We start from the raw sequence: 18,160 nt of genomic DNA on the forward strand, positions 1-18,160 counted from the left end.
ATCAAATCAAGTGATTGTTCAACCGCATCTGTGAGAGTGGCACCTTAACGAAGAGAAAGGGAAACATAAGGTATGACGATAAAAGCAGCACAACCATTGGTTGGGCTGCATAATCACATTTCACAGCAGTTCATCCATTTGTTCATTCATTGCTTCTAAATGCTTTGTAACAGTTTCATTCTTTTTAAGGCAAATCGGCCATGCAAAAAATGAACCAGAAAAAAAAAAATACGCGTGATAATAAAAAAAGAAAGGAATTCTGGAAATACGGAAAGAACCCGATTGCAATCGTTCTTCACCAATCAAATGCCACTGTATAGATTCATTCAGCCCCCACAGGCACAACTCGCTGGTTAACTGAGGTTAATGTTCGGTCCAGAACTGAAAGCGCATGCACCGCCACTTTTTTTTTTGCTTTCGAGATGCGCTGCACGTTTGTACCTGTACATCAAATAACCGACTTCCGCAAGTTCACAGTGCGTTTTTAGCCTTTATAGCGTTATTATGACTTTTTGTGACTCACTTCCTGCAAGAACTCTGCATTGAGCTTTCATGCGCAGACATATATATATATATATATATATATATATATATATATATATGCGGATGCATCTTCTCAGCTTTCTTGTGAATATACCTCTCCTACCCACCAACCTTCATAAAGGAATTTCACCATCGCCAACAGATACATTTTTCAACATTCTTACCCGCATTTTCACTTCCTTGACTTCGTAACCAGTTCAGTAAGCTTTGGCACAGCGACAAAAAGATCCTCCACAAGCCCGTAGTCTGCCACTTGAAAGAAGGGTGCTTCAGCATCGTTGTTAATTACTGCAATAACTTTCGCATCCTTTAAACCAGCAACGTGTTGTATGGCACCCGACACACCGCAGCCAACGTAAAGGTTCGGCGCCACAGTTTTTCCCGTTTGCCCAATCTGGAGGTCATTGGAGCAATAACCGGCATCCACCGCCGCGCGAGTTGCACCAACGGCCGCATGGAGTGGCTTTGCTAAATCATGAAGAAGTTTAAAATTCTCGCCACTCTTCAAACCACGCCCCCCCGCGATAACCGTCGCCGCTGTTTGGATATCTGGCGCGTCATTATTTACTGAGGCATCCTCAAGCCACTTCGAAGTGCCAACCACCGGTGTCACTTCTACCTCCTGCTGCAATGCGTTACCTCCTTCAAGAGGTGCTCGCTCAAATGAGGTGCTGCGAATCGTAGCGAACTTCACCGGGTCAGTGGACCTTACCGTACTAACAACACCTCCAGCGTACATGTAACGGACGAAGGTGGACTCATCTTTCACTTCCGACACTTCACTAATGGGCATGACATCACACAGCGCCGCGGCACGAGGGATAATTCCCTTGCCGAAAGCTGAGGTAGCCGCGAGAACATGCGTGTAACCGCCAAGCTGTACGAGTGATGCCACAAGCGGTGCATATTCCTCAGGCAAACCATGCTCATAGTGGATACCTGAAGCAATGAACACTTGGGAAACGCCCTTCACCTTTGACAGTTGCGCTGCAGCGGTTGCGGGGGTTTCACCAGCGATAAGTGTGGTTACTTCACCAAGTTGCAAGCCCGCCGTTACCGCTGCGAGAGTACCTGGAAATATAGAGTTTTGATGGGTCTCCGCCAGCACCAGCACTTTGCCGAAGAATGCAGCGGTGTAACGAAACATCAGGGGAAAATGTTGATCTCCAAACACCTTTAAAACGACTCAGAGTGAAATTATACTAAGTTAGCTAACCCTTTGATAATGCCCGACAACCTGATTCCGTCGAGAAGTGGAGCGCAAATATCTCCAGGACAACCCGCCTTATGATCTTCCCTTTGTAGCACTCCTTAAACAGAACCAACCACAAATAAACTTGTAGCGATCAAGAGGAGGAGTTTGATTCAACATAGCATGTCCATAAACAATAGTGGCAGGGGGGAAATAATATCCCTAAGGACATGAAAGTGGAAGCAACCACCTGCAGAGCGTTAATAGGTCTTTGGCTTAATGGGGAACAAGTGCAAGCACAGCAAACAAAAGCATATGTAGTAACCAACAGGCTATACGAAGGGGTAATGAGAAGGGGATCCAAGCAAACGCGGTGCCGACATGCACTATTATTTAATTAGTTCTTTTCATCGTGATCGCTGTTTTTTTTTTTAAATCTTCCCTCAGGATGTCCACACCTGCTGGTGCACGTTAAAACAAGTCCCAATAACTAATTCCACAACTCTTTTCTTTTCAACCGCTCCCTTGTGTCACTTTTTTCTTTTAGTCTTTCCCCTCCTCTATCCTTCCCGTTACCGCCCGTAGTCACTGAATTTATGTCACTTCCACAGACACATTCATACGCGTGTTAGCGTATACTAACTCAAACATGCCCTTTTCATTCGATTTTCTTGCCGTTATTTCGGCTCCTCTTTCTTTCTTTTCCCTCTTTCCTTCCACTCACTTCGCTGTCGCTGTTGCTGTCGTTGTTGTTCATTTTATTCAGACAAACGATCTGAGTTTGTGTTGAGGAAAATAGTGCAAAATACTAGGGACAACACAGAAAACGCGAGACTGAATCCGAAAATCATTACAGCTGGCCCATACTCAAAGCCAAGTGACCTTAACGTCATTTTGTAGCAAAGTGGTGACGAAACAGTGTCTACGGAAGCCTTAACGGCGACTGCAGACGCAACAGTGCAAAGGGCAAGATTAAATAACATAAAGGTCTTGGGAACGAAAGCGTTGCCGAAGATCATTGTAGTGTTAAAAACAATCGCCAAGAAACATGGTATTGTAAACCCCAATGCCGAGATGTGAAATACCGTCACATTTGTGACAAACTTCTTGCACAACGTCGTTTCAATATCGTGCGTCAGGCATTCCTCATCTGTGCACACCCAAACATTCTGCCAGTCGATAAACACCTCATAATTGTCCTTCTCAAGTTTCCCTGTTGAGCTGTTGCTCCCTGCGAGCACGAGGCAAAGAGCCGCAACCAACAAAATCTCCAGTACGATATTTTGAATGCGGTACCGTTTGACTTTCACTGGGCCATATGGCGCACTGGTGTGCCGTTCAAAGGCTAAATCATCGTTGGGGTCCGTTGTGGTTGTTTGTCCCCGTTCCACTCGCTTGCTAGCAACCTCACAGTTTTGAAGCATACCAACTGCTAACTTGTGCCTGCTAATGATTTCAGAGATGAGGCAAACGCTACCGAGTTGTTGTTTTTTTTTTTTGCCCTATTCCCTTTTTTCCTCTCTTCACCTTTTCTTTCCTATTTATTTTTTTCCACAAGGCGAAGTGGCGGGGGTACCACAGGTGCCATTGTATCAATGGTGAATAATGAAAGATGAAGGAACTAGCAGTTTTGTGATCCAGACACGAGGCATATACGGAACAGCGGCAGTACCGTGACGAAAGTGAAAGGTCGGAAACAAAGGAAAGGAGGTTGGGCACAGAAGTAAAAAAATCAACAAGAAATCAAACAGCAACAGGAAGAGGAATGGGACAAGAGATAGCCTTACAGAGCACTTGATGCCCACCATCTGCAACTGCCTTGCTTTCGCTTCTCTTTCTTTTCTTTCCTGCCTTGTGTTTCTTTTTTTGTTGCGTTGCATGACGTCAGCAGGCGGCGCTTTATATATATATATATATATATATATATATTTCCTTCTCGTTCCCTTCTGGTAACACGCTTACGAGGGGGGGAGAAGTAACGGTACATATATATATTTATTTATGGTCTCATTCCACCAAAAAAGGGCGAATTCAAGGCACTACATCACCTAATTTTGTGTTTTCCTTTTTTCATTTTTTTCATGCATTTTTTACCCCTTATCTGACGTGTACCTCTGCATTTCCCCCAGTGGCGCACAGTTTTCGGTTGCACCGTTATTAGGTCAGATTGCGGCGAGTACGGTTGTGTGTATGCAATGAGTAAACAAATAAAGCGGACGAGGTAGGGTCCGCAACGGCCACTTCTAAACTCAGATCATAATGGCGCAAGTCGCTTCCCAACAGCGGAACCAATTTGTAAAAGTTCCCTCCGCCTCTCCTGGCCCTTAGAAGGAAATATATATATATATATATTATGTATGCTTAAAAAGAAACGAAAACCTCTGCTGCTGGTGGCCTCCTCTTCTCATTGGAATACTACGAGTTTTTCACTGGGGAAGAGTGGATATGAAGGGTTCTGTCTGTGTCTTCCAGAGAAACTAATGTATAGTTTTTTTTGCTTACGTTGTCTCCCCTTGTTCTCTTTCCGCCTCTATTACTACACAATGCTATCACTGTTTTCATTTCCCGTCCCCTCACATCCTCCCTCAGCTAAACAATAACCAAATATTATTCCCCCCTTTGACTCGCAAGCCTCTATCGTTTCCACTCAACATACTCCACCACTCCTCTCCTTTCCCAGCCCTAGTTCCATCCATAGACAGTCACATCTAGAAAAATTATTTTAAAAACGAACAAACAAAAGACACATACATACGTACATCTTTGTGCGTACAATCCCTCCACTTCTTCGTATCATCAGGGCACCTCGTTACATACATGCAGCGCGCACTGTTTTAAGAGAATCAAAACATCCACTGCGTCGCTGTGGTCAGGAGGCTGTATCTGTACGAGTACGAAAAAGATAACAAACACACATACACACACACATACATATATTTATAATATAGAGCGTCAAAGGGGAGGAGTGCACGCACATAGATAAATAGGATTACAGCGTCTTAAACTCCAAGTCACAGACAGACCAAATCATAATAGCGCCTTCGTCACCAACGGACACAATTTTCTTGCCGTCGGGGGAAACACGTACTTTCGTGATATTGCAGCTGTGTGCCAAACCGACAGCGGCGCATGAGCCCTCGTCGTACCCCCAAACCTTTACAATACGGTCAGCGCCACCCGAAACGAAAAAGCGGCCATCGGTGGACAAAGAAAGACTATTCACTTCAGCTGTCTTACTTCCGGGAACCTCGCGAATGGCTCCACAGTCCACGGAATCCCACCAGGTGATATTTTTGTTTGTCCCTGTAGTGAGCAACTGGCTTTCGTCTACGTAGTACGCTACCGCACGGAACCTTGTTTGCGAATAAATCACATCCCGACGGACGTGACGCACCAGATCCCACACGATGCAGCTACCGTCATCGCTGGCGCTGACACACTGCGTGTTATCGCGTGTAATGGCAATGGCATTCACGATTCCCTTGTGCTCGCTCAAAGAGGCCTCAAGTGTGCAGTGAGTTTCCCGCACCTGCCATACACGAACAAGCCCGTCAGCACCACCAGATATGATGCGTTCGGAGCTGTTGTCCGTGCACACAGCAGTAACGCCAGTAACCCCGTTGGCGGACTTCAGTCCCTCTTTTTTGTGGGCGTCATTAACAGCAAATATCAGTTTTCCACTTTGTGGGCCAAAAGCGCGAAGTTTCCCATCGTCCCAGCCAGAAACTATCATGGAACCATCCTTAGAGAACTGAATGCAGTTGCAAGTTAACCCTGCTATCTCAATGCGCAGAAGCTCTGCCGACGATGCCGCGTTCCACACTCTAATATCGGGTCCGCAGCACGTTGCGAAGAGCGCGCTAAGCCCCTCAGGGAAAACCACATCATTTATCGTGTCGCTGTGGCACGTAAGACGCAACTCTGCACGGAAGTTCCCCCCCTCAACAAGGTACACATTACTGCTCATCGTTCCAACAAGAAACCCATGAGGAACCGTGCAAATTCCCGTAACAGAGCCTTGCACTGTTACCGTCTTAAGAATTGTCAGGTTAATCTTCGAAAGTAATGCCACTTCACCGGAACCACTTCCCACAAGCACATCACCTGAGGGATCAAGCACCATTGAAGTTATGCCACCAGACAACATCTGCTGCGGGCCGCTCATTTTGTATGCAAGAGCATCACGTTCCAGCAGCACACACATCACGTACCCAGTTGTTGTGCCGCAGTACGCGTAGCGGTCGGTCGCCTCCACAACAACGGAGGTGATGCAGCGACGGGTGTTCCCCACATTCACGTCTTCTGCGGTCATTTTGCGATCCTTACCGTCAATAGTCCACACACGGAGTGACCCTATCCCTGCTGTGATAAGCTTATCACTGCTATTGTTGTAGAAAACAACGGTCTTGGATTCGGTATGGTGCGCAGGTGCACCGCAGAGTGGACGACCCGTGGCCACGTCCCAAACGACGACAGCCTTGTCGTCTATTCCACCGATAGAAGCCAGGTACCGCTCGTCTGAAGAGAATGCGAGCGCCTGTACCTTCACTTTGTGGAGAAGCATGCGATGAATCATGCGGCGCTGTTCGAAATCGAAAATGCAAACGTCCGCCTGAAATCCTGGGTGAGCCATCTGCCCTGACGCAATGTAACGGCCGCTTGCGCTCACGGCCAGGTAGCTGATTTTGTCATTGTGGCCGTAAAGGAAGTCAGAGGAAGACCGGTCACTTATTTTCTGAATGACAATGCACGCTCCCAAAGCGTATATCAGATGTTCTCCATTGGGGTGCGCAAGGATACTGTTGGGAATGCGGCCGCTGTAGCCAATGACACCATCGAGGGTCAACCGCGGGGTTGTTTCGTACTCCTTCGCTGCCATATCAACACAACGGAAGGGTGGCAGTTGGACTCTGTAAAGCAATAAATATGCGTCAATGCACTGCCCGCTTTTCTTTTTAGTCCCCGCCCCTTTTTTTTGACGAGATGCTACTTTCAATTTACAGCACTCTCTATTTTATACTTTTTCTTAACCTTTGAATCGATTTTTTCCTTTGTTTGCAACTTGGACACTCTTTTCAACCGCGTGGGAAAACAGAAAGGACGAGGGGAGAAGGAACCGAATGGGTTTGCGAAAGACATCACTAAACCTTAATGGAAAATAAAACAACAGTAGAGCGCAAAACCTGCATCCTTATTTCCAGCACTGCTGCTTCAAATCATTTAGCAATATAATCACCTCATACGACAACAACGCCATAGAATCTTTCCAACAACAACGGTGCCTCCATCGCCACCGCCTCTCATCTACGAAGACTAGCGACGTACAAGTACTGTTCACACACATGAAAGCATTTCGAATACAGTAACCGCAAGCACAAGAGCACGGACACAAATCGACTTCTCCATCGCCTTCATTAATGTTCCAACAACCACAACAAAGAGGCACAAGAGCCCATGCGTGACCGCACTAACATACAAATGCAGACGCATATATATGCATTTATCCATCCGTGTTGATTTCTACTATCCGATCATTTGGGGTTGCGACGCTCCTATAACTAAAACCGGACAGTAATAAGAGAAGTGAGAGTGTAGATAATGAAACAGTTGGTGCATAGAGAGAGAAAGAGAGGAAAGCTGTGCAGGGCAAATAACAGAAGAAATATAAATGACAAGCAATACAACGCACCGCTCCATCCTCTCCTCTTGTTACTACACACAGCAATGATAGGCCAGCAGTAGGAACTGTGAACAGCAAAAAAAAAACGTAGCTGTTTAAATCATAGCGATCCCATCACTTTCTTCAACATTCTCCTCCTTCTTCTTCTTTCCTTCCCTCTCTTTCTTTGTTTTTTTTTCGATTCCATGAGGAAAAAGAAGGAAAGTGAAGAAAATAGACACGACAACGACGAAAGAAAACATGAGAACAAAAGAGTGGGTGAGAAGAAAAATTTGTGACTTTCTTCCCTTTTGTAGAGCGTAGCGGGTGCTGAAAATAACTGGTGATCAGAGAGTCAAATATGATTACAAGCGTGACGGGACAGATACAAGTGCCCAAGGGGTCTGGGTAAGAAAATATATTAACCACTTTCCCTTCGGTACACCTATCCCAATGACTTTTCCTCTCCTTTTTGTTTAATTTCCCCGTTTTTTTCCCTCCTTCACCGCGTGGCACGTGGCGTCACTTCAACTCATTATTTTCAACTACAGGGGTGGACGCCCTCCTCAGCAACAAACAATGATTGAATACAAAAAAAGCAGTAAAACGGGATATGCAGCGATAAGACAACGGGGTATGGTGTTGTTGGCGTAGGTATTCAGAGGAATAAAAACAATAACAAAAATGGGGAATTGCTGAAAGAAAGAAAGAAGGAACGCGAAAAAAAAAACTAAAACAAAAAACAAGACAACACCGTGCCACGCTTTGGCCCGGAGTGAAGCAAGCACAAAAGGTCAGGAGGTAAGTGATCGGAAGCAAAAAACAAATAAACACAAACACACGCACAAAAAAAAAGGAACAAAAAAAAGTTGCGCCCAAGCGCTGCAGACACCAATAAAAAACTCACGCAGTAGCAGGAGTGAAAAAAGAAGCGGAAAGTTAAGAAGTGAATTGAATAAAAGAAAATAGGAAATGTTCACTGCCAATTCAGCTCTCAACCTCTTTCTCTCTTTCTCCACCCCCAAATTCCTTTTTCGCTCTACATTCCTTAAGCGGCACACGACAAAACCGGCATTAATGCTTTGCAGTGATATGCATTGGTAAAAAAAACGCATACACACATATATCATCTTAATAATCACACAGATACACACGCGAGAGTGACACACCCCAATTGTGTTCGATTGGTAAGCGTTTTTTAGCACTGTTCTTCCACTTTAATTCGTTTTCCTATTTCCTCTTTTTCCTTATTTGGCTCGTTCGTTCTTGATTCACGCTTTCGTGTTTGTCGTCTCCATACGCAACAAACATAAACACATTCGACAAACGGACACGCCACTGGCACTGCCATCAGCAGCAACAACAGCAAAAATTTGTACAGAAGAAAACAAAAAGTATGAAACAACGTATGAAAATTACACACCACAGATGAGTTGAGTAGCATCCAAGCGTCTCAGTTTCTCGCCGTACTCCATGGGAATAAAGAGAGGAGGCTCCATCGTTTCGAAATAGTCGAAAACCCTCAACCGCGCCCTTTCATAGCTTTGAATAAGTGAAGAAGCCGCTACACATAACTCCATACGGGCATTCGAAGCTGCCGGAGCGCTGGCCAATAATGGCGTATGCACTTGGGTAGAAGACAGGGGGACATAAACACTGTTCAGTATTCCCACGGCAGCATCAATCATATCTTTCCATTCGCGCATGTCTTTGTTCTCTACACGTCGGATATAGGCGGTGTCACGCCGGATGTCATCATCGGTGCCCTCCATAACAATAGCTCCGGGTGAAGTGAGGAGGTCGAACGTTTTGCACACCGCTAATAACATACCAGGCTTAAGGTCTTCCAGTGTCGAGTTTCGCGTAAGATTTTTGTACGTCGGCAGGGCCTGAATGGCGCGGAAGCCCGGAATACATAAGTAGGAGGATTCAGCTGCGCGTACAAACACTACATGGAGAGTGACATCTACTTTTAGCGAATTGTATAACTGAGGGGCGGGAGGCCACGGTAGAGCATCTCGACTGTCACCCCCACAGTGCTCACCACTGACATCAAGACGGGAAAACTCATCCTCAGGTATGGAGGAAGCGCATAAAAGTAAGTACATCATGAGTTTATACTGATCATACCCAACAAAACTGGTTGCCCGTGGGACATCACCCAACATGCGTGCATTAAGCTCAATCAACACAGGCATTCCTTTGGTGGAGCTACCGGGGCGATTATCCACGCGGACCTCACAATGCGAGCACCCCTGTTGCAACCCGAGAGCATCAAGACACTTTAACGTGTAAGCTACCACACGTCTTTCCTCACTGCTCGCGGGTAACTTCGACAACTCATGCACAAATTCTATGCGATCATACATCAATACGGTGGTGGTGTGTGGCACCGGCTCCCTCCCGCGGCCGCTCGTTAGGTACGACTGCATTAGCTTCTTTTCCACAGATGGCCTCAGACGGGTACTTTTCACCGGGTATGGATACTTCCAGCTCTTCCATACATCCGACACGACATGTATTCCCATGTAGCTTACAACATTGACGACGTATTCAGGGCCCTCGATGTACTCCTGCAGCAACATATGGGAGGCGTCCGTTTGCTGAGTCGTTTGAACTTCGGAAGAAACTGCAAACGCGATGTCAACATCATTTTCGTCATAGCATAGGGTGACGAATTCGGATCCTGCACCACTGACAGGTTTCACTATAACAGGAAACATTATCCGTTCCCTCCTCATCTGCCGTTTCATTTCCCCCACATCACGTCCAGAGAACCCTTTGATATACAGCAAACCGTGCTCCTTCAATGTGTTTTGCATACTGCTCTTGTCTTGCCTTTTTGACACCGACGTTGCAGGGTCATTTCCCAGTAAAATGCGCGTCCTACGTGCGGTAGACAACGCAGCATCAGCGCAACACGGAACCTGAGCGTGCGCACGCGCATATGTCTCTGATATTGACCTAGGCACCCTACAGCACCGACCGGAACCTCCATACGGATAGGCGAGGCGGCGGGTGTCGGGGTCACCAAAGTGCCTTCGATGAAGGTAGTCCACAAGTGGTACTACTCCATCAACCGCGGTAACAAACGCAACAATGTCTGAGAATCCCTCTGTAACGACCTTCCTCTGATAGAAGTCTTCATAAGCAGCCGGCCCGTCTAACACATCAGCAGCATCTGTGTCAACGAAATGTACCTCAATCCCAGGCCCGGAGTTGATTTTTTCTGCTACCTCAGCCCATGTCAGTAAGGGATATCCCTTTGAGCGTCCGTTTAGGTTTGCTTTGCTGAAACAAGGGAGCTGCGAGCTGTCAATGGGCAGTAACGACTTGGCAAGATCCTGCATATGCTCACGCTGAAGCAAATATACCTCAACAGCTACCAGACAAGGCCGTTCTTTACGCCTCAGATCAGCTACACATGCATCTACATTCGGCCAGTGCCGGCGAACTGTGCACTGAGCAGACTCCCACGAACAACCGAAGTTGTCCACGAGATAATTTATTAGCCGGGCATAGTCTTCGTTATCGACGGTTGGAGAGGTCTGAAGAAGTTTGTCGCAGTGGCTGCACTGCTCCTCCTTCGGCATACACCCTTACCTGAAACGCGGTAAGAGCCGTATGGTGTCAGTTGATGATAAATAAATAAACAAATATATGTATACAATACCTATGCTTGTAGCCGGTCTTTCTTAATTAACAGATGAATACTGATCTACCTTAATTTCTCCCCCTATTGGCCCAGAGGGTCAAACCAAATGTGAAGCACGGCGTGAAACACACCTCCCTAATTTAAAACTACCCACCATGCAGACAAATTAACCAACAGATAAAAAAGTAGAGAAAAGGTACTCTGAGAGCAGCGCCACATGATCGACACGTGTGCGTAAGCTTCCCTCCCCAGACACAAACACACACACCTCGCTTAAGGAAGCCACCCTCACAAAACCGAGTCTGTGCCCCCTCCGCAGCAGGCCCGTAAGATTCTTTACTAGCATATAGTTTGTACTTCCACCTATACGACATACAAATTACAAATAGTGTTAGGACAAGATAATTACAAGCATATAGCGGGGAGACGGATGACGAAAGAAGGTAATAGTACAAGAGGAAAAGATAAAAGAAAAAGTTATGGGAGTGTGCTGCTTCGCCCTTCCTCTTCCTCTTCATCATCCGTCGTCCCATTACTATCGCATACCAATAATAATCCCACATTCACCTCCTCGGATCCGTCCCAACTGAACTCCGAAACAAAGCTCGCCTTCAAAAATGCCAGCTAACGTAACACTGGAAAAGAGGAACAAAAAAGTTACAAAGAGGGGAGTAAGGAACACAACAGAAGGTGTTTTTAATCAATGTCTGGCACCCACTCTGAGTCGTAACGTTCCACGGCCGTCCCTAACTCCCCTGAATTTTTTTAATGGATTAATACACCAAGGTGGAAGGTAAAGAAGAAAGTAAATGAAGGTAAAGCGCCACCTGCTACCTGGTGTGTATACTTGTTCCGCTTCTCCCACCCCCCGCCCATCAGTCCAAAAAGCAAATACAAGTTTGCACGAGGAAATTGGCGCGGAACAATCCCTTTCCATGTTCCCTCCACTTAAATTGAAAAGGCAACAGCTTCCTCAATGTAAGGCTCAACAGCTCTCACTTCTTCACAGCGGCGAGTGGCCGTCGGACCACCGTTAACTCTGTGTGAGTCACCACCGGACTTGTCATCCTCATCATCGCCTTCGATAACTTCATCTTCAAAGTAAAGCAGCTCCTTGTCGTCCTCCTCATCTGTGGGAGTCGAACCGTTCCTTTCAAGAGTCGGTGTTGCCCTGTTCGTGCCGTTCACTGTGGAACAAGCTCTGGATGATGATTGCATTGAGAATATTGAATCAGAAACCTTAGATTCGGAAGCCGAAACGGTGCCGTCGCGCTCTACACTCGATGCAGATTGACGGTGAAGGGGGAAAACAGAAGAAAATGAGTCCGTTTCCTCGTACTGTGCGCGCTCATCAGCACTCATCCCCATCCAAACCTTGCGCATGCGTTCAAAGAACGCACGGTTTCCACATGCCTTGCCCGTCATCATCAAGCCGTGGACATAACACTGTTTCCAGTAAAAACGACGGAACGCAACACCGGAATGGTTGGATGCGGATATGGGTGCATAGAAGCAAAAACTAAGTGCGGCCTTCTGCAAGTCTGACAAAAATGACCAGCGTAACATCGCCTCCTCTCGAGTAAGGCCATAGTCACGGCAGGCGTAACGAATAAACAGGTGAGCACCTCCAACCGGGTGCATCTCCATTGTTCGCTCAAAGCAGTAAAATTTGACTTGTTCTTCTTTCGGGATCATGTGCCAACTGGGAGACTCGTCTCTTGAACGCCGCAGCGTGGCATCCACGGATCCATTTTTTTTGATCACATATTTGTAGTGCTCGTGACGATAATATGTGAGGGCGGGACTTGTCATCGCCCGCACTTCCTTGAGCGCTGCCACGCCACTCAAAACCTTTGCGGCAAAAACTCGCTCTTGCTCATACTCACGACGCAACTGGTCTTCATTATCCTCGGCCTCTTTTAAGCACTTTTGCTTCGCTTGGTTCGTTAGCTTCTTGAACGCCCGGTCAATGTGTGGCCGCTGGAATTTCGCAAGTTCTCCGATAACGTCCCGCTGCTCCTTAACCTCACTGCGCTCCACGAGCTCCTCGTTGCGAATCGGACCCTGACGCAGCGCCCACTCGTACATAGGGGGACAGACGCTAAAATCATTTCTCTTGAGCACCATGAAAGCCTGAAACAACCTAAACGACCCACCAACCTTAGCAGTAAAAAATTGACGCAAGTGTTTCTCCACATTGGCGTGGTAGTACAAGTTGATACTTATCCTTCCTGTCTTTTTGTTGGTGTACCGATCCCATTCCTCCTTTGTGGGTGGCTCCACACCGACGCTCTCAATCAATTCCACCAGATGGTCCCGGTTCTCGGGTTTCAGTATCTCGTTCTCCACCATCAGCACTATCCGGCGCGCTACAATTCCTGGTGCCTTCCTCGCTCCGTGAAAGCCGGTACTCACTAAAGAATTCACCTTATTTTTGAAAAAGACGTACTGCTTCACATTGTCCGGTAAGTATCGGATGTGTTTTTCAACATTCGTTCCGATCGCCTGACGGTACTGGATGCGACGGTGGAAGAAAACGTCGTCGCGTATGCGGACTTCCCGACGGCTGCGTGGTTCCTTGTTGGTTTTCATGAGACGCTCACTGTTAAGGAAATTGTATTTCTTGCGATTTATTTTAACTTTGCCACGGTCTGTCCCAGGTGAAGGGTACGACGCCACCGAGCGTGTGGAAATGCAGAGCGCCGGAACGATGGCTTGAAGGTTGTTGGGACAGTGGAGGAGGCCTGAGGCCTTGCCAATAAACGACAGAGGCCTTCTCATTAATGATACTGCTCTAACTTTCTTTTCTTTTCCACCCCTTCTAGCTCGTACTTATGTATTCCCCCTTACCTCTCTGCTCTCTCCCTCTCGTCTGCTTACAAATACAAATAAATAAATATGTGATTAAACTTCGCGATCACACCCTTTTCTCCCCCCGGGGTTAAAAGTTAAAATACTCGAGGCGTTTGAAATTCCCCGCTTCCCTTCCAAACGCACTGATTTGTAAAAAAAAAAAAAGGAAGCACGAAACTTGGGTACAGGTGGCAACGTGCGTGCTTGCAAAACGCAACTGAGTATCCACTACTGGTTAGGGACACAGAGTACCACTGCACGTAAAAAAAAAAAAATAATAAGCGGAGGAGAAAAACAGAGTAACCCCTTATTGTTCCCCCAGTTTTCACCTTTCCAGTTGTGTTTTAAGTCAGTTTACCTCCGTTTCCCTCTGTTTTCCCCCTCACTGCTACTTCTCTCTCCGCTCAAAAGCCGAGGGATGAGACTGATACCCAGGGGCAGCACCAGTATTATCTTCTGCTTCACAAAGAAACGCACCACAACACCGCCCAAAATGGAGGAGGTATTTGAAAAAAAGAGCAAATGGAGAAATTAATGTCGAACGTGTGGCAAGACACAGAGACCGTAAGAACAAGACCATTGGTGACACATTTATCTGCCTCAATCACGCCAGAGCGCGAAAACACAATAAATACAGTTTGAATCTAAGACCAGAAGTGCGCGGTGGTTTTCATCACGATACCTGCAGCAACTGTGAAAAATCATACCCGAAGTTAGATGCAGAAAAACGACCACGAAAACCGGCAGCTCCGCTCATTAGCGAATACGAAACGAAAATGCTCATACAAAGATACAGGTCCCTCTTGTTAGCGAATGCAACGCTGCAGGATGCACCTACACGCCGCCCCTACAAGGACACTACAACGAAATGAACAACAGTGATAATAATAAATGATAAGACTGTGCAATCCTCAGCCATACTGCAACACACAAGGCAGTAAGAAAAGTTAATGAAAACATTCACCATCAGATGCAACACATTACACTTCCACTTGGGCCCCAACGATGCCTCCTGACTTTTTTGGACGGCCACGCCGCTTTGGCTCCGTATCCACGGGCGCGACATCTCCGTTAGCCTCATCGTTCGTGTCACTTCGAATTTTCTCACGTGACGACTCGCTCTCCGCGGTAGCGTACCGCCTTCCCTTCAACACATTATGACTGTCCTTCTTTTCTCTTTTGGGGTGGGTCCGCCGTATCGCCACCTTTTTGGTGGATTCGACTTCCTCATTAGTTTCGGCATCGGGGATGAGCTGAGTGCCTTCGCCTGAAGCTTTACTGTCGGGAGTCGGATACCACACCTCCTCGTAAGTTTTAGGTGTGCTCTTCGTCCCCTTTGGGCCCTTCTTCCGCTTAGACACTTCATTCGTCGTTACGGATTGTCTCTTGGAAATTCCATCCACACTTCCACGGTGATGTTTCCCCTTCGCGCTCTGTTTTTTCTTCGATCCCCTTGGACGCGCCCGCCGCATGGGTTCCCCACCCGTCAACCTCGGTTCCTCGGGTTTGCCCTCATCTGCGCTTCTCTGCACATCTTCGGTGCGCAACTTATCGGAACTCCGTCGATGGTGGTGCTTCTCCTTAGTTTTTGATGTTTTTTTTGCTCCCTTGAAGTGTTCCCGCTGCCGTGACACATTTTTCAACACCGCCGGTTCCTCACTGGGTGTATCACCCGCGGCAAACTCAGCGCTCTTGTGTGAAGATTCGCCATCAGATGTGATGCGCCGCACCTCTTTATGAGGTGTTGAAGAGCCCCTGTTTTTTCTATGGCGAGTTCGCCGCTTATGTGCTTCGCGAGAGGACTCAGTTCTTGCTCCAGATGCGTCGCCAGTAGCTTCATTCGAGGTGCTTGGACGCGTGCCGGTCATAGCGAGTGGTTCAGTTGTGTCTGGAGTGGAGTAACTTGTGGACTGGAAGTAAACGCTGTCACCAAACGGAAACCGAAGCGAACTCTGCTGCAATTCATTGAGCCACTCAAATCGCGGCCATGTGCAGCTTGTACCAACGGCTGAGGAATTACACGAATCTTTCTGGTTGCTGTCCAAAACCTCCGCAGCAACACGGGAGTCGCAACTAGAGCTAAATAAAGGATACATCTCACAGTACCACCGGTACAACTCCTCCGGCGTTGCAGCTGACTTCGGCAAGCAGAACCTGCGTGGCATCCGCGGTGCGTGGAGTTGGCCAAAGCAACTGTACGAAAGTTGGTCCTGCAGCGGCAATTCCTCAAAGGGCCGCGGCGGTGCCACCAAGAAGGAATTTCGCTGTGGGGACGCCAAGCACCACGAAGACAAGCACAGTAATTCATTGTGTAGACTGCTGAGCCGCTGATACGTTACAGGTGGTGGCGTTATTGCTCTCACCTCGTCACGGGCAAAAAACAGCATCAGCAGCGCCCTTCGTGTCATAATGTCAACGTACACCTCTGCCTGCAGAGCCCCAAACCCACCACACACCGTACGATAAACATCCACAATTTCATCAATTCTCATGTTCTGGAACAAATGCCAAAGTTGTGTAAGGTGGATATCCTCCAACTCTCCATTCATTGGGTTTATTACGTTTCTTTCCTCCCCCCGCCACCAACCTCCAGTGGCGGCCCTCCCCTTCTCCTGTTCCAATTCTTCTGTGGAAATCTCGCTACCACATGAATTGTGACATCCAGTTAACACCTCGCTAGGTTCAATCATGTTTATATAGAATGTATCCGTAAGATACCTCTGGTGGCGGGCATTGCAGTTCGTTCTCCTTTTACAGTCTGCGGGAAATCCTTCTTCTGATAGGTGCGTCGGATCTTTAGCCTTCCAGCCCTCTGGCCAGTTGAGCGATACGCCATCAACAACATTTTCTGTGAGTTCATTTTCACCCATTACACCCGCCATCACACTTTCCCTCGTGTCCTCCTGAAACTCTGTCTCGGTGAGTGTGATAATCATATCATGGCTACTAAATAGTGGACGTTTTGTGGATGGGGCAACCCGCATATTCCTATAAAAAGCGACGAACATGTGCCACAGTTCTCTTGGGTCACCAGATGAGTTACTTCCATAGTGAAGAAACTCCCAAAGAACGCCCTGCAGACCGTAGCTGTAAAAACAACTACTGTCGGAGATTCTGCGAAGAGAGTTCCAAATCATGGCAGCGTCAAAGGCAACAACACCGTTGTGACAACACTCAACGACAGCCCTACTGCAACGGGAATGTACCCGGTTGGGCGTAAAGTTGTGATGCGTAACGGGATGTTTCTCCCCGTTACGAAAACCCACGTCAAGGAGATCCTTACTCTCCTGCACCTCTGCGCCCCTTTTGAGAACGAGTTGCAATAGTTCGATCAACTCATCATGCCACATGGCCCTGTTGGAGACAAAACGCTCCAGCATGTTACGAAGAATCCTGTGCTCACCAATTATATTGCGGTACTGTGGTGCTGTTTCACCCTCCTCCTGCACCTTTGATACCCAACCACTATCACGGAACAATTTCCTCACACACCATTCGTCCAGTAACTCCACATTCCGCAGCCGTTCCTCGACGTCCAAGCACGTCACTACACCCGTGTTGTGATCCTTCAACGAAAACAACATTCGCTTTAGGTCCATCGACTCCCCAGACATCTCCTCTACTTGTGTTTGTGTGGAGGACGTCCCGTGCAAATCACACGTCATTCGAACGCTCTTCGAAGAAACGGTAGCGCCAACAGCACTGGAATGGACATCGCCGCAGCTGTCAGTTGTTTCTCCCGAATGCTGCGATAGGGTGCACATGCACGCACGCAATGGGTTTTGCAGGGCACTGGAAGCTATCCCGCATCCACTGAAACCAGCAAGGGCTGTGCGGTGGTGACGGTGATGGCACCGCATTAAAAGGGGCGACAGCGGGTTGAGCCGCAGAAAAGAGTGCCACATGGAAGTGTCGTACCCGTTCTGTCAAACTCTGCCCTAGACTTGTTTTGTAATTTTTTTTATTTTGATTTAAATATGAGAGTTATTCACGGCCATAAGGAGGGAGAAAAAATGCGAAGTGTATCACAAATATAGAACTAGAAAGACGAGGTAGAAAACACACAAGATAGAGTGCCGTCAGGTGTACCATACTTCTTTTGTCCATTGTGGTCTTCATCCGTTTTCTCGCATCTCCCTCTTTTCTTCATAAGTTTCCTCGTTGTCTTACGATTCAATAGGAACGAAACCACATCGCACGCGAGGGGAGCCGAAGGGTTGTGACAACGGTAACGGCAACAGCAGAGAAACCTTCAACG

General features: G+C 47.3%; 6 protein-coding genes across 6 annotated transcripts, besides 7 other annotated features; all 6 read right to left on the bottom strand.

Moving 5' to 3' along the window:
- Positions 1-562: 562 nt before the first annotated feature.
- Positions 563-602: a microsatellite.
- Positions 603-715: 113 nt separating this feature from the next.
- On the bottom strand, positions 716-1,690 carry Tb11.02.5530 (electron-transfer-flavoprotein alpha polypeptide; the record flags this gene model as incomplete). The annotated part of the gene is made up of 1 exon (XM_823748.1): positions 716-1,690. One exon carries the CDS (start codon positions 1,688-1,690, stop codon positions 716-718), a length of 975 nt encoding a protein of 324 aa, XP_828841.1.
- Positions 1,691-2,493: 803 nt separating this feature from the next.
- Positions 2,494-3,159, bottom strand: Tb11.02.5540 (hypothetical protein, conserved; the record flags this gene model as incomplete). The annotated part of the gene is made up of 1 exon (XM_823749.1): positions 2,494-3,159. The coding sequence occupies one exon, from the start codon at positions 3,157-3,159 to the stop codon at positions 2,494-2,496; it is 666 nt and encodes a 221-aa protein (XP_828842.1).
- Positions 3,160-3,223: 64 nt separating this feature from the next.
- Positions 3,224-3,288: a sequence feature (T-rich).
- Positions 3,289-3,635: 347 nt separating this feature from the next.
- Positions 3,636-3,664: a microsatellite.
- A 403-nt stretch (positions 3,665-4,067) lies between these two features.
- Positions 4,068-4,090: a sequence feature (AT_rich).
- Positions 4,091-4,640: 550 nt separating this feature from the next.
- Positions 4,641-4,677: a microsatellite.
- Positions 4,678-4,724: 47 nt separating this feature from the next.
- On the bottom strand, positions 4,725-6,614 carry Tb11.02.5550 (hypothetical protein, conserved; the record flags this gene model as incomplete). Its single annotated transcript, XM_823750.1, has 1 exon — positions 4,725-6,614. The coding sequence occupies one exon, from the start codon at positions 6,612-6,614 to the stop codon at positions 4,725-4,727; it is 1,890 nt and encodes a 629-aa protein (XP_828843.1).
- A 930-nt stretch (positions 6,615-7,544) lies between these two features.
- Positions 7,545-7,593: a repeat region.
- A 466-nt stretch (positions 7,594-8,059) lies between these two features.
- Positions 8,060-8,145: a sequence feature (A-rich).
- A 664-nt stretch (positions 8,146-8,809) lies between these two features.
- On the bottom strand, positions 8,810-10,987 carry Tb11.02.5560 (hypothetical protein, conserved; the record flags this gene model as incomplete). The annotated part of the gene is made up of 1 exon (XM_823751.1): positions 8,810-10,987. The coding sequence occupies one exon, from the start codon at positions 10,985-10,987 to the stop codon at positions 8,810-8,812; it is 2,178 nt and encodes a 725-aa protein (XP_828844.1).
- Positions 10,988-11,997: 1,010 nt separating this feature from the next.
- Tb11.02.5570 (hypothetical protein, conserved) lies at positions 11,998-13,830 on the bottom strand (the record flags this gene model as incomplete). The annotated part of the gene is made up of 1 exon (XM_823752.1): positions 11,998-13,830. One exon carries the CDS (start codon positions 13,828-13,830, stop codon positions 11,998-12,000), a length of 1,833 nt encoding a protein of 610 aa, XP_828845.1.
- A 1,052-nt stretch (positions 13,831-14,882) lies between these two features.
- On the bottom strand, positions 14,883-17,807 carry Tb11.02.5580 (hypothetical protein, conserved; the record flags this gene model as incomplete). Its single annotated transcript, XM_823753.1, has 1 exon — positions 14,883-17,807. The coding sequence occupies one exon, from the start codon at positions 17,805-17,807 to the stop codon at positions 14,883-14,885; it is 2,925 nt and encodes a 974-aa protein (XP_828846.1).
- Between the last annotated feature and the right edge of the window lie 353 nt (positions 17,808-18,160).

The sequence above is a fragment of the Trypanosoma brucei genome, assembly GCF_000002445.2.
Source record: "Trypanosoma brucei brucei TREU927 chromosome 11 chr11_scaffold01 genomic scaffold, whole genome shotgun sequence".
NCBI lineage: Eukaryota > Euglenozoa > Kinetoplastea > Trypanosomatida > Trypanosomatidae > Trypanosoma > Trypanosoma brucei.